Source organism: Phoca vitulina, unplaced genomic scaffold, assembly GCF_004348235.1.
Source record: "Phoca vitulina isolate PV1807 unplaced genomic scaffold, GSC_HSeal_1.0 scaffold63, whole genome shotgun sequence".
Classification (NCBI taxonomy): Eukaryota; Metazoa; Chordata; class Mammalia; order Carnivora; family Phocidae; genus Phoca; species Phoca vitulina.
The window spans coordinates 2726297-2740436 of record NW_022589766.1 but is presented as its reverse complement, the minus strand read 5'-3'; the positions used below and the strand labels follow the sequence as shown (position 1 = coordinate 2740436).

The window sequence follows — 14140 nt, the reverse complement described above, 5'->3', positions numbered from 1 at the left end:
CAGACTCATATAGAGACTAATGTTACTTGAATGAGTGCATTTTTAAGATTGGTTTTGTTTCCACGGATTTCCTGACTCTTAACTAGACATATAGATGTGTGTATATGTGTATGCCATGTTAAAAAATAAGTCAGTTTGTTCCTTGTTGTTGTTTTTATAAGAGTTGGCCATAACTTTAGCACCCTAGTACCTAAGCAAGATATCGTATATGAAATGCACTGGTTTTGGTCAAATTAACTTAGAAATTTTTAATAAGTATGTGGGTGTTTTATGAGAGTGTCATTTCTTTTCCAGACTTCTTATAGTTAGTCAATGAAGTCTTCCGAATCACATCTCTTAGCACTTAGGCAGTCTGTAAGGGTAAAAGAATTCCATTAATTCCAATTACAAATTATTTTAAAAACCTGCAGTTTGTCAATTTGCCTGGTTGATCTCTGTTATTTGATAGGTAATATATTAATGTCACATGATTTTTAAACCAATTTTCCTTAGCTTTGGTGGGGCACTAATACTAAAGGACTTTATAAGCCCCATAATCTGTGTGATTTTTTTTTTTTGGAACAGATATAGAAACTCTGATTTTAGATGATAGTGAAGATGAGAATGCTTTATCAATTTTTGAGACCAGTTGTCACTCAGGATCACCAAAGAAACAGTCATCAGCTGCTGCTGTACATAAACCCTACCTTCATTTTACAATGTAAGTAACATATCAATTTTTTTTTTTAAATTTAGAGTGAGTTTTACTGTTTTATGGTTAGAATTATGGTATATTTTTACTTATGGTTGTAACTGAGGACTTTGTTTTCTTCAGCTGTTTGGACACAATTCTAGGAAGCTTTTACTGTGTATGCTTTTTTTGTCTGGTAATAAATGGGTTTATTGGTCAACTAAAGATTATTTTTTTCTTTTTTTGTTTTTTAAAGATTTTATTTATTTATTTGACAAAGAGAGACACAGTGAGAGAGGGAACACAAGCAGGGGGAGTGGGAGAGGGAGAAGCAAGCCTCCCGCCAAGCAGGGAGCCCAATGCGGGGCTTGATCCCAGGACCCTGGGGTTATGACTTGAGCCGAAGGCAGACGCTTAACGACTGATCCACCCAGGTGCCCCAAAGATTATTTTTTTTCTAAACTGTGATTTCTGTGTGTGTGTGTTTTTTTAAGGAGATTTATTTGTTTATTTAATTTTAAAAATTTTATTTATTTGAGAGAGAGAGAGCACGTGTGGTGGGGTGGGGGAGAGCACAGGGAGAGGGAGAAGCAGACGCCCCGCTGGGAGCTGGATTACAGGACCCTGAGTTCTTGACCTGAGCTGAGGGCAGATGCTTAACTGACTGAGCCACCCAGGTGCCCCTCTTTTTTTTTTTTTTTTTTAAACCAGGGTGGAAGAAAGGGTTGTATTTTAGAAAGTCAGCTTATGTCCCCAATTTTAATGCCTTTTATTTTGAACTAAAATGGTCAAAAATGAAATATTTATCGTGATCTGGAGTGTTTTAATTTGTAACAAGTGTCAGATGATAGTTTAGGGATTCTAAGAGTACTAAAAAGATTCTGAATTAGAAATTTCTCAGTAAACAGATTAACAACTTTTTGATTCTCCAAAACCTCATTAGTGTACTCTTTCCTGATTTAGATTTTATGGTTTTTCTATTTACATTTACCTTTATCCATGTTAAAGCAGCTTTTGTTAGGCACTTTTTATTGGGTAAACAACTTTAGTGCTAATGTAATTTTAAATTAAGAGACCAAATAGTTTTCAAATACTAGCAGCTTCATCACTTGCATTTACATAATTAGCATGATAGTTATAGGACCATAATACCCTGTCAGGTAGGTCTGATAGCACTTTTATTAGAAAAGGCTGGATTGATTGTATGTACTTTTTAGTAATTTTTTAAAGAGATATTTTGAACAAATTTAAGTCTTCAACTTGAAGTTTCTCCCATGTAGATTTTGGTTAAATGTTAATTTGATTATTTGCACTGATAACTCTTTCTTATTTTTTATTTTTTTAAAATGAGACTAAGTTACTTTCATTTACTCTTTTTTTTCTTTTGTTCTTTAACAGCAGGTTCTTTTCTTCTATTCCAGATCTTTTATGCCCTCAGGGACGTTTTCTTAGAATTTTTTTCAGTACTTTTACAAATCTATTTTACTGATGGCTAAGGGAAAACCAAATCATTTTTTTTCTGATTCTCACCTGGCTACCCTGTGTGCATGTGTGTGATTTGTTTAGTTATTTGGATTTGAAATATATAATAGGAGCTAAGAAACTCTTATCAGAAGACTTGTTCCAGTTTTATGATATAGCTCTGTTGTCAGTAAAGTGATACAGAAATAGATTTTGATTTAGAAAACTTCATGTGCAGTTTTGAGGCTGACTTTTTATTAAGAACATTCTCTGTCATTTAATGTGTATCACGGTATGGTTTTGCTTGGTTTAACCTTTTTGAAGGAATTGGTTTAATTTTAGCTTCTTTTACATAAAATTTCTAGTTCATGATGTGATTTTTATTTAATAGGGAGACAGGTATATCCTAGAAGTAAGCTTTTTTTGTTTTAGATGTTTTGATAAATTCCATTTATTTATTTCTTTATTTACTGACCCATTCTCCCAGTTTTTATGTGTTTATGCCTGGCACTGTATTAGGTGCTAAAAACATAAGCATGAGTAAGATATAAAGTAGTTCTTACTCTGGAGAAATTCTTTTTATTGAGGGTGACAGACATTGTGATATGGCTAAAGTGCTTTATAGCAGAACTAGAAGCTTTCATTGGGAAGTCAAGGAAGGTTTGCTGTCCTTCTGAGTATGAAGGGTTAAGAGTTAGCATCTGATGCTCATTACAAACTAGACATGTGGTAGATATATAAAGCTTGAGGTTTTATATGTAGCAATACATACAGGCCTCTCATCAGTCATATAGCATTTGTGGTATCAATATTTTATAGACGAGGAAACAACCACAACGAAAAATAAGTAAATTGCCCATGATTAAGCTGCTAGCAGGTAGCAGAGTTAGGCTCTGTACTGTTTGTTTCCTAGGATCTTATTATTATTATTTTTATTATCTATGTAATTTCCAAATTGATTTCTGAGCTTAATAGGTAGATAGGGAATTGCATTGTTTTTTTGGGTAGGTTGGACAGTAGGATTTTCATAACTTCCCACAAAGCATACAGTTTAGAACAGAGGCCTTTAATAAGGGCTGTACGTGTTTTTTGTTGTTGTTGTTGTTGATTTGGTTTGGCTTTGTGTTTGAACAAGTGCTAGCATGTGCTAGATCAATACAGAAAAAGTGCTCAATAGGTAGAAAGCATGACTTTAATACTGGTCTCCAGTAACACTAGCTTGGGCATTGTTGGTGGGTTTCTGTTTCTGGGAATAGTTTCCTAAAGCAATGTTGAAACCTTTTTATAGACTTAAGGTGAAATAGAAGTCAAGATATTTAAAGTCTACCAATCTGATAGAAAAAACCCTTATGATGGAAAATAAGTTTTCTTTCTGACTGTATATTACCATAAGGGGATTAGAAACAGAGTTTTCTGAGGTTTTCTAAATGAAAATAGCTTTGTTTTTTCTGATTAGAAAGATGATATACTCTGTAGAAAATTCAAGTAATAAAGAAGAGCATAAAGAAGAAAGTAAAAATTAAAGCCCAAGCACCTGAAGGTAATTTTTGTTAAAGTTTTGGTGACCACACTTCCATATTTTCTCTGTGTGTATAGACAGACCCACATATTATTTTATGTAAATTAAAATCCTCCTGTAAGGCTAATGTAACTTGCTTTTTTATCTACTACATTGGGAAAGTTATTTCATGCCAGAATATGTTTAATGTCATTCTTTTAAAATAGCTACATAGTATTTTATTTTTTGGATGTTCCATAATTTTTATAACCTTATTAATAAAAGATTGAAATTTCTAATTTTCTTCTTTTATGATAGATATGTGGATCTGGATAGGCATCTTTCTCAGTATACATTTTTAACATCATTATCTGATTCATAGCTTAGGGTAAATTTTAAAAACAGTGATTGCTATGTCAAAGGGTATATACATTTAAAAACTTGATACAGGTTGTTAAATTGACTTCCAGAACAGTTGTACCAATTTACATTTTTCAGCACTGATATATGAGAGTGTTATTTTTCCTATACCCGTGTCAATTCTGAACACTGCCTTTTTACATCTTTGCCAACCAGATAGATGAAAATAGTATCTTCTTGCTTGTTTGAATCATTCATTTGTTCTTTCATATTTACTCATTCAGATATTTTGTCAAAGTGCCCATCATGTGCCATATGTTGTCCTAGGTACTTGGAATATGTCAGTGAACAAAATGGACAATGACCCCTGACCTCATTCAGCATATGTACTAGATGGAGATAGATAATAAAACAATAAGTGTAATAGGTAGATAAAATATTAGAAGATATGTACTATGAAAAAAACGTAGAGAATGTTAAAGAGGTAAGGGAGTCCTTGGGAGTGGGATGAATTGCAGAATATCCTTGGGATATATATTTTAGAATGTATGTGACATAATTGCCAAATTTAATTTTGGAAAAATTTTGCTTTTTTCCATTATCACTAGTCATGAGAAAACCAATTTTCCCAACATCTACTCACTAATGGTATTAAAATTAATTTTTAGTTTATCAGTCTAACAGATAAAAGATGTGTTTTCATTCTTTTTTTTATAATTTGGCTTTTTTTTTAAAAGATTTTATTTATTTATTTGAGAGAGAGAGAATGAGAGAGAGAGAGCACATGAGAGGGGGGAGGGTCAGAGGGAGAAGCAGACTCCCTGCCGAGCAGGGAGCCCGATGCGGGACTCGATCCAGGGACTCCAGAATCATGACCTGAGCCGAAGGCAGTCGCTTAACCAACTGAGCCACCCAGGCGCCCAATTTTCATAATTTTTTAATCTCTGTTAATAACTACCAAGTCTCCCCCCCAACCTGTAACTACCAAATCTTCCTTCTTCCCTCCCTCCTTACAGCTCTTCCTTCCTTCCTTCCTTCCTTCCTACCTACCTACCTACCAAGATTTATTTATTTATTTGAGTGGGGGGAGGGGCAGAGGGAGAGTGTCCTAAGCAGACTCTGTGCTGACTATGGAGCCCAGCGCAGGGCTCAATCCCACGACCCTGAGATCATGACCCAAGCAGAAACGAAGAGTTGGACGCCCAACCAGCTGCGCCACCTAGGCGCCCCACCAAATCTTTCTTAAGCCAACATTGGTCTTGAGCTTTAGACCATCTCTAGCTGCTGATTGCCCTTAATATGCCACACACATCTTTCAGTATGTACTGGACTGTGTCTCCCCTTCTCCTGTGAGTCTGGTGAGCTACCATCATGCAGGTATTACAACTAGAATTGGATATCATCCTCAACTCCTTCCTCTTTCTTTCCTATGTATCTAGTCAATGTCTAGGTCCTGTGAATAAGTCTCATCTCAGGCTGTTCCTTCTCACCTCCTCTGACACTGTTCTTGTCTAGATTATCATTAACATCTCATGCCTGGGTTATTACTGCAGACTCCTAACTGGTCATCTTTCCTCCTGTTTTGTCTTCTTTCAAACCTTTTCCTATACTGACATAGTGATCTAGAGTTATCTTCCAAAAACATGTGTATGATCATATCACTTCCCCTGCTTAAGCTAATATGCTTCCTCCTTATCTTTAGTGCGCATTCCAAACTTTTAACATGGTTTACGAAACTCTTTGTAGCTCTTCATAGTCTGATTCTCCTTTCCTCCTCTCCTCCCTAACCCCAGAATCTTTACCCATACATTGCCCTAAAACCTTAAAAGAAGCTAACTGTATGAACTATTACTCCAAAGGTCCAGGGGCCTTTGATCCTTTGTACATCCTATTTTTATTTCTTAAAATTTGTCCTTTCTGCCTCCAATCTGTTCAGTTTGTGCTTTGGTAACACTTTCCAGGAAAGCCTTGAGTCTCTAATTGGAGTGTCTCATAGCATTCTGTACTTAAACAGTACTGCTTGTTAATCACACTGAATTATATTAGTTGTATATTTCCTTTTCCCACTCAATACTGTTCAAGTATGAGCTCTATGATAACTGGTTGTTAGGTATCCAGGGCTGAGGGACTTACCATAGGAAGCATTCTCCAATTATTAAATGAATGAACACTAAAAAAAATGTTATGTTTCTATTTTCTTTTTGAATTATCTGTTTATGTCCTTTGCCCAGGAAGCTGTTAGATGCAAACAATGAATCATGGAACACTACATCAAAAACTAATGATGTAATGTATGGTGATTAACATAATAAAATAAAATTAAAAAAAAACAAAAACAAAATACTTATGAACATAAGCTCTTTATACATTAAGAACTATTCCTATTAATGGCAGATTCTTTGTCTCATTTAGTTGTTTGCCATTTGGTTCAGATTGTAATTTTTGAGTTACAAAAGTGTAGATTTTTATGAGTTAAAAGTACATGAATCTCTTGTTTTTTCTTTATTAGAATTAATTTTGTTCTGTGAAATTAGGATCTGAATCTTCCCTATTTTAAAACAATATTTTATAATTCATCCCCATTCCATTTATTTTTTATGTTTGTTATCTTATATGAAATTCTTTGAACTACAACGACTTGTTTCCTGGGCTGCCTATTATATTCTGATCTATGTTTGTTTTCTTTGGTGTACTCTACATTATATTCTATTATTCTATTCTGTAATATATTTCAATATAAAGTAGAGTGCATCCTAACACAGTGGTTCAGCTTAGCAATTACATGGACCTGAATGAGAATTTGAACTCTTTCACCACCCATTTGTACAATCTCATATCTAACTTCTCTGAGTCTTGGTTTCTTCATCTGTTTAATAAGAGGAAGCTTATATTTCATAGAATTGCTGAGAAAATTAAAGCTGTATGAAGTACTTATTACTAAAACAGGTTTAAATGTTCTGAAATTGGAGCTAGCACACTTTACCAAAATTTTCTTGATGTTCTTACTTGATTATTCTTTCAGATGATATTGTGATTAAGTATTAAATTGTCCCTTCCTCAATTTTTAGTTTTTGGATTTTGATGTGAATATTTTAATTTTTTTCTTATTACATTCTAGTTAGTTAGCATTTAGCGTAATACTGGTTTCAGGAGTAGAACTTAGTGATCATCACTTACATAATATACCCAGTGCTTATTATAATAGGTGCCCTCCTTAATTCCCATCACCCATCTAGCCCATCCCCCACCCACCTTGCTCCATCAATCCTGTTTGTTCTCTATAGTTAAGTCTCTTATGGTTAGCTTTCCTCCCCTTTTTTCCCCTTTCCACTTTGTTCATCTGTTTTGTTTCTTAAATTCTACATATAAATGAAACCATATGGTATTTGTCTTTCTCTGACTGACTTCGCTTAGCATAACATACTCTAGCTCCATCCATGTCATTGCAAATGGCAAGATTTCATTATTTTTAATAGCTGAATAGTATTCCATTGTGTATATATACCACGTCTTCTTTCTCCATTCATCACTCAATGGGCATCTGGGCTCTTTCCATAGTTTGGCTATTGTCGATAATGCTGATCTAAACATAGGAGTGCATATATCCCTTTGAATCTGTATTTTTGTATCCTGTGGGTAAATACTCAGTAGTGCAATTGCTGGATCTCAGGGTAGTTCTATTTTTAACTTTTTGAGGAACCTCCTTACTGTTTTCCAGAGTGGCTGCAGCAGCTTGCATTCCCACCAGCAGTGTAAGAGAGTTTCCCTTTCTCCCCATCCTCGCCAACATCTGTTGTTTCTGTTTATGTCTGACAGGTGTGAGGTGGTATCTCATCTTGGTTTTGATTTGTATTTCTCTGATGATGAGTGATTTTGAGCATCTTTTCATGTGTCTGTTGGCCTTGATATGAATATTTTAAATGTATGAAATAAAATACCGTAACTATAGTTAAATGGGTTGGGAAGAATTGACATCTTTATATTCAGGCTCATTATGTATATATAGTTTCACACTTTTGCTAAGAATATTTAATATTGTTTGTTTTGTTTTATTTTACTTTTGCATTTGTGAATAGGATCTCCTTTCCTTCCTTACATTGGTTATTGATGGTATTAGGAAATGTTTTGATTTTTCTATTTCTGTCTTTTGAATTGTTACTTTTGGTAGGTTCTGACAGTTATTAGTTGATTCTCTTGGATTTTTTTAGTGCATAATCATATCCTTTACAAGTAACAGTGTTTTCCTTATTTATTTCTATTCCATTTTTTATTTGCTTTGTTCTTATTGCATTGTTTAAAATTTCCTGCGTTATCTGTAGTGATAGTAGATAAACTTGTTTCATTTATCATTTTAATGGTGCTGTAGAATCTTGAGAATGCACGTTGAATTCAGTTTAATATATTTTTCTAAATTTGCTTTCTCTGTTGTAGATCTTTAGATATTATGTATTAGGATATGGGCATTTAGTTTTTATTGGCCGAAAAACCAAATTTTCCTGCTACTGAGGAAGTCCTACATTTTTTTTCTATCTTAAAAATTGTGGTAAAATATACATAAGATTTACCATTTTAACTATTAAAAAGAAAGCCTTACATCTTGGATAATCTTCAGATATACCAACTTCTTTGTTGAAGTGGGATTCTTAACATTGACCTTGGATAATTAATAGTGTCACACTAATGCTTAGGGCCTGAAGCATTTTCCAAGTTAATACATATGATATGATAGGATGAATACCCAGGTATTTTTACATTGTTTTTTCTATACTTTTACATCTTGGTTATTAAAATGATCAGAGAGATCAACATTTTAAAACCATAATTAATGAAAAAAGTGATTCACTGTACTTAAAAATTAAGGATAAGAGAAAGTTCTGTTAATTTGGAGTTACATTTTTAGTGTAAATATTTTACCTAATATTTCATACTGATCTTCAGAATGTATGGTTTTGAAATAATTATCATGTCTTACATGTATTGCAGGTCACCATATCATCAGCCAACCTCTTACAGGCCAAGATTATTGCTGTCTGGAGAACGAGGTTCAGGTCAAACTTCTCACCTTGCTCCAGCACTTTTGCACACTCTAGAAAAATTCTCTGTGCACAGACTAGATCTCCCAGCACTTTATTCAGTTAGTGCCAAAACACCTGAAGAATCATGTGCACAGGTAGGTTTGTACCAAATCAGAGTACTTCCAACTTTCTTACTGTTTATATCTATGTAGTGTTTATAAAGTTTTTTCAAAGAAAAGTAATATAAATATTAACTTTTTGTTGGTTATTCATTAACATTCAAATACTAAGGCCAAGGATCCTTTTGATCTATATCATGTATAAAGGTGAGCTCATAGTTTCCCCCATGATATTTCATTCTTTCCTGAAATTTTAATATCCTTTTTCTTATATTAAAGTTTTATTAAACACTGTAGAAAGGAAGTTTCTTTTGCCTTTTTCTGATCCTCTTTTCAACGCTGTGGTTTCAGAGCCTTTCTAGACTTCTGTCTGTACTTAGAGCCTTACTGAAGAGGAAATGATAACCAATTTGAGATGCCAGGATTTAAAATTAATGTAGAAAAGTGATAGCAATTTAAACATTATATATATTTGTGTTAGTAGTCAAATGTGTTTGATATTTGATTTTCAACTACTTTTATGTTTGCTGGTTTGTAAAGTGCAAAGTTATAGTGGGGCTGTTTGTATTTCTTGAGGTTTTACTATATAACCATGAATTTATTTCAAGTGTGTCATGATGGAACTAGGGGCTGGGGGAATAAGTTTTTTGAGGGGACCATGTCTTCACCATCTCTGTGTCTCTGACACAGTGCCCAGCTCATAGTAAGTGCTCATTAAATGTTTAAGTAATGTTTCTTATAAATAAATTAGAGGAATGTCACTTTCTACTTTGATATTTTGCCTACTTTTAAAGATTAGGTGACTAGAGTAGTAACACTTATAAGAGCATTGCACATAATTTTTTTTTTTTAGATACATTTTATAAATACTTAATACCTGCACATATAGTACCTAAGTGAAAACCACTCTGTACATTTCTTGTAGCAAGAAATGTGTATTTTTTTAATAGTCCACAGTGTTGATTTCATTTCTCTTTCAATTACAGTTGCTTGGGTATCAACATCCTAGTAATACTTCACTACTTAGAAAGCCCTATTTTTTCCAAAACCCATGGCTTAAATAAAAAGCTATATACTAGTAATTTGTTCCAAGTTTTATACACTTAACTCATCCTGGCTGTGAGTGTTTTCCAATAATGCTGATTTATATATTCATATTTTTCCTTTTTAGTGACACAAAATTACTGCAGTTTATATGCAAGTAAGAGAATTACTCAATACTATTAAAAATAAATCCAGGGGAGAGAGAATGTAAACAGACACTAACTGTGGAAGAAGAAATTGAGTATCAAAAAAGCACTAAATCCAGATAGTTTCATGGGTGAATTCTTTTAATCTTAAAAGATAAGATAATTTTATTTAATTAATTTATTTTTTAAAAAGATTTTATTTATTTATTTGACAGAGACACAGCAAAGGAGGGAATACAAGCAGGGGGGAGTGGGAGAGGGAGAAGCAGGCTTCCCACTGAGCAGGGAGCCCGATGTGGGGCTCCATCCTGGGACCCTGGGATCATGACCTGAGCTGAAGGCAGACTCTTAACGACTGAGCCACCCAGGTGCCCAAAAGATAAGATCATTTTAATGCTAAACTAAAATACAGAGAAAACCCTAAGACTAATCTCACTTAGGCAATGGTCATAAAGTAAATACTACAAATGGATTCTAGTAGCACATCAGAAGAGTAATATACCATTATTAAAGCATGCAAAATAGATTCTTTTAGACATTGAGAGATACAAATATTGGAACAGACACATTGAAGTTATAAATATTTGCCTGTGATATGATTATATATTTGGAAAACTTATAGGATCTACTGAAAAATTATTAGGGACAATAAGAGAATTCTGTAGGGTGGACACTTTCAAAGTTAATGTAAAACAGTTTTCTTTTAGGGGCACCTGGGTGGCTCAGTTGTTAAGCGTCTGCCTTCAGCTCAGGTCATGATCTCAGGGTCCTGGGATCGAGCCCTGTATCTGGCTCCCTGCTCTGCGGGAAGCCTGCTTCTCCCTCTCCCACTCGCCCTGCTTATGTTTCCTCTCTCGCTGTGTCTCCCTCGATCAAATAAATAAATAAAATCTTAAAAAAAAAGTTTTCTTTTATACACATAGTAACAAGTTAGAAATATAGTAGAAGAAGTAATCCCATGTAAAATAGCAACTATTAACTAAACAATTAACAAATTAAACAGTTAATTTGCAGAGCCTAAAAGAAGAAAACTAAAAATTCAGTGAGGACAGTTGAATAAATAAAAAACACACCTTGTTTTTTTAATTACTGTACTACAATTCAAAATATGTACTCAATTTAAATTGCAAATTGATTAAAATATCAGCTACTTTGCTTATTGCTTGTAGCCTTGGAGAAATTGCTTAACTTCTTTGAGCCTTTATTTCCTCATCTATGAAATGGAGATAATGATGCTACATAAGGTGGTTGTAATTATTAAAATAAGCTCATCCAATAGGGATGGCATATAGTACCCAGTAGCTGTTAGCTGTCATCGTATTTATCACTACTCCTACAGCTTCTTTGCACAACTAAGGGCTGGTAAGACTCAAAATTGAAAAGTTGTGAGTTCTTTTTTAAATCAATGTATAAATTAAATGCAGTCTCAAGTATAATGTACCCATAGTTTAAGAGGAAAAGTTAGAAAAGGGCTTTGTGTTTCTTCTAGAAAATAAATATGAGGGGTGCCTGGGTGGCTCAGTTGGTTAAGCATCTTACTCTTGATTTCGGCTCATGTCATGATCTCAGCGTTGTGAGATTGAGCCCCGCATCAGGCTCCGTGCTGAGTGTGGAGCCTGCTTAAGATTCTCTCTCTCCCTCTGCCCCTCTCCACTGCTTGTGCACATGCGCTCGTGCTCTCTAAAAAAAAAAAAGAAAGAAAAGTATGAGCATAGCAAGGACAGTTCTAGAGGAAAAAAAATAGGACGAAGGGAGCCCTTCCGGGTTTTTAAAAATGTAACAGAACATAGTAATAAAGAATATGTACCTGTGCAGGGATAGACAAAGTAATAGAAGAGAGATTGAACACTTAGGCCTGTGTAGAAATGAGAAATTAGTATCTGATGATGATTAGCGTATGATGATGGTGAGGATATGATGATGATGGTGATGACATTTGTTGTTACAGAATAGATGAGTTATTTAATAAGTGGTCTTGGAAAACTGACTCTATGAGGGGAAAAAGATAAAACAAAACTGGATTTCCTACCTTTTTTGTGGTCCCCAAATTCTAGATTGTCAATGGAACTGTAAAAAGAGAATTCACAAGGTCAGTATATTTATAATCTTGAATATGAGGAAGTAGTTTCTAAACAATAAACACAAGCCAGAAAACATAAAGATATGAACAAATTTGACTTTATAAAATTTAAATTACACATGGCAGAAATAATTATTTTAATAAAATTAATAGACACAACCTGGCGAAAAAGTATATTTGTAACACACATGTCAAGGGTACGTTTCCTAAATATACAAAAATACGTTAAAATCAGAAAGAATGACAATGACAACGTAATGTAAAAATTGGCAAGATAGCATGCCATTTATCGGAAGAAAAAAATAGAAAGCAACCAGTAGAAGTTTGAAAAGATTCTTAGCCTCACTTATAGCTGAAGAAAATGCAAATTAAAGCAACAGGATACTATTTTGAAACAACTGTCTGGTTTGTAAAAATAAAAAGCTTGGGGGTACCTGGGTAGCTCAATTTGTTAAGCATCTGCCTTTGGCTGAAGTCGTGATCTTGGGGTCCTGGGATTGAGCCCCACGTCGGGCACCCTGCTCAGTGGGGAGCCTGCTTCTCCCTCTCCCTCTGCAACTCCCCCTGCTTGTGTGCTTTCTCTCTCAAATAAATAAATAAATAAATAAAATCTTTAAAAAATAAAAAAAATGAAAAGATAGAAGATGCCTGGTGATTTTGGAGTGTAGATTGGCGCTATTTTTTTAAATTTTAAGTACATATACCTTTTGGCCCAGGAATTTTACATTAAAGAATTTTTCCTAAAGATGTTTTAGCTGTAAATAGTTACTGCTGGATGTATAAGGACATTTATCACAGCATCGTATAGCATTGCCAAACTAAATAAGACCAACAAACTAAATGTCCTTTGATGGTGGGTGGGCTATGATAAATTATGGTATATCCTTATGTACTATGAAACTATTAACAAGAACGCGGTAAATTTACATAGGAGATATATATGAAAGGAGATATTTATGAAAAAAGCAAGTTGTAAATCAATCCATCAAAATATGATCTTTCTGTAAAAAAAACCTTCAAAAATTTATACTTATATATAAATAGAAATTTTGTCCAAGAATACCCTAAAAAACTTAATAATCATTGCTTTGCCTTGGGGGAAGGAATATGGAGAATTGGGGAATGAATATAACTTTGTCATTTTAGTTTACACTCTGCTGTACAGGTTGGATTTTTTTTTGATATGTATTTTTGACAGTATCAGGCAAACTAAAGATAAAATAACTTTGAAAGAGGATCATTTTCAGAGTCAGAGGGTATTCTGTCTATAATTCTTTATGGCTAATATGTGTATGTACATGTTCATAAATTATTACTGACTTATATTAGGTGAGGAAATACTTAGGAAGCATTGTAGTGAACTATATGTTGGTGTTGCTGGGATTCTAGGACTTTTCTTGCATTCTAATGGGCATCATTGGGCTAAATTAGAATTCTAACTGTATACTCTACGTCTCTTTCTCATTTCTTGTCTTTTACTACTTTTTGTTGTGTTCTTGGGGAGGATGGAGAGAGGTGTCCTTTGGTAGTGGAAAAGAACAAAAACCTAGTATTTATTGTTCTGGTTGTATTACACTGTATTTAGTACATCAAGACATCTCATCTTTGCTTTTGCCTACAAGGTCCTGGTTTAGAAGTAGAGCTTAGTTTTGAGTGACCACACCTGGGTATCCAGACTGCCCAGGGACGGAGTAGAATTTTGTAGATATGGTAGCCAGAGCTCAGACTTCTTCTGAACATTGGCCAG

General features: G+C 34.1%; 1 protein-coding gene across 2 annotated transcripts in view; it reads left to right on the top strand.

Annotated features, from left to right (window-relative positions):
• Positions 1 to 14140, top strand: part of ATAD2B (ATPase family AAA domain containing 2B) — a 157698-nt gene that overhangs the window by 86634 nt on the left and 56924 nt on the right. For both annotated transcript variants that reach the window (XM_032391456.1, XM_032391455.1), the window contains exons 17-18: positions 565 to 700; positions 8973 to 9159. In XM_032391456.1, the coding sequence (XP_032247347.1) occupies positions 565 to 700; positions 8973 to 9159 (323 nt within the window). The remainder of the gene's footprint in view (positions 1 to 564; positions 701 to 8972; positions 9160 to 14140) is intronic.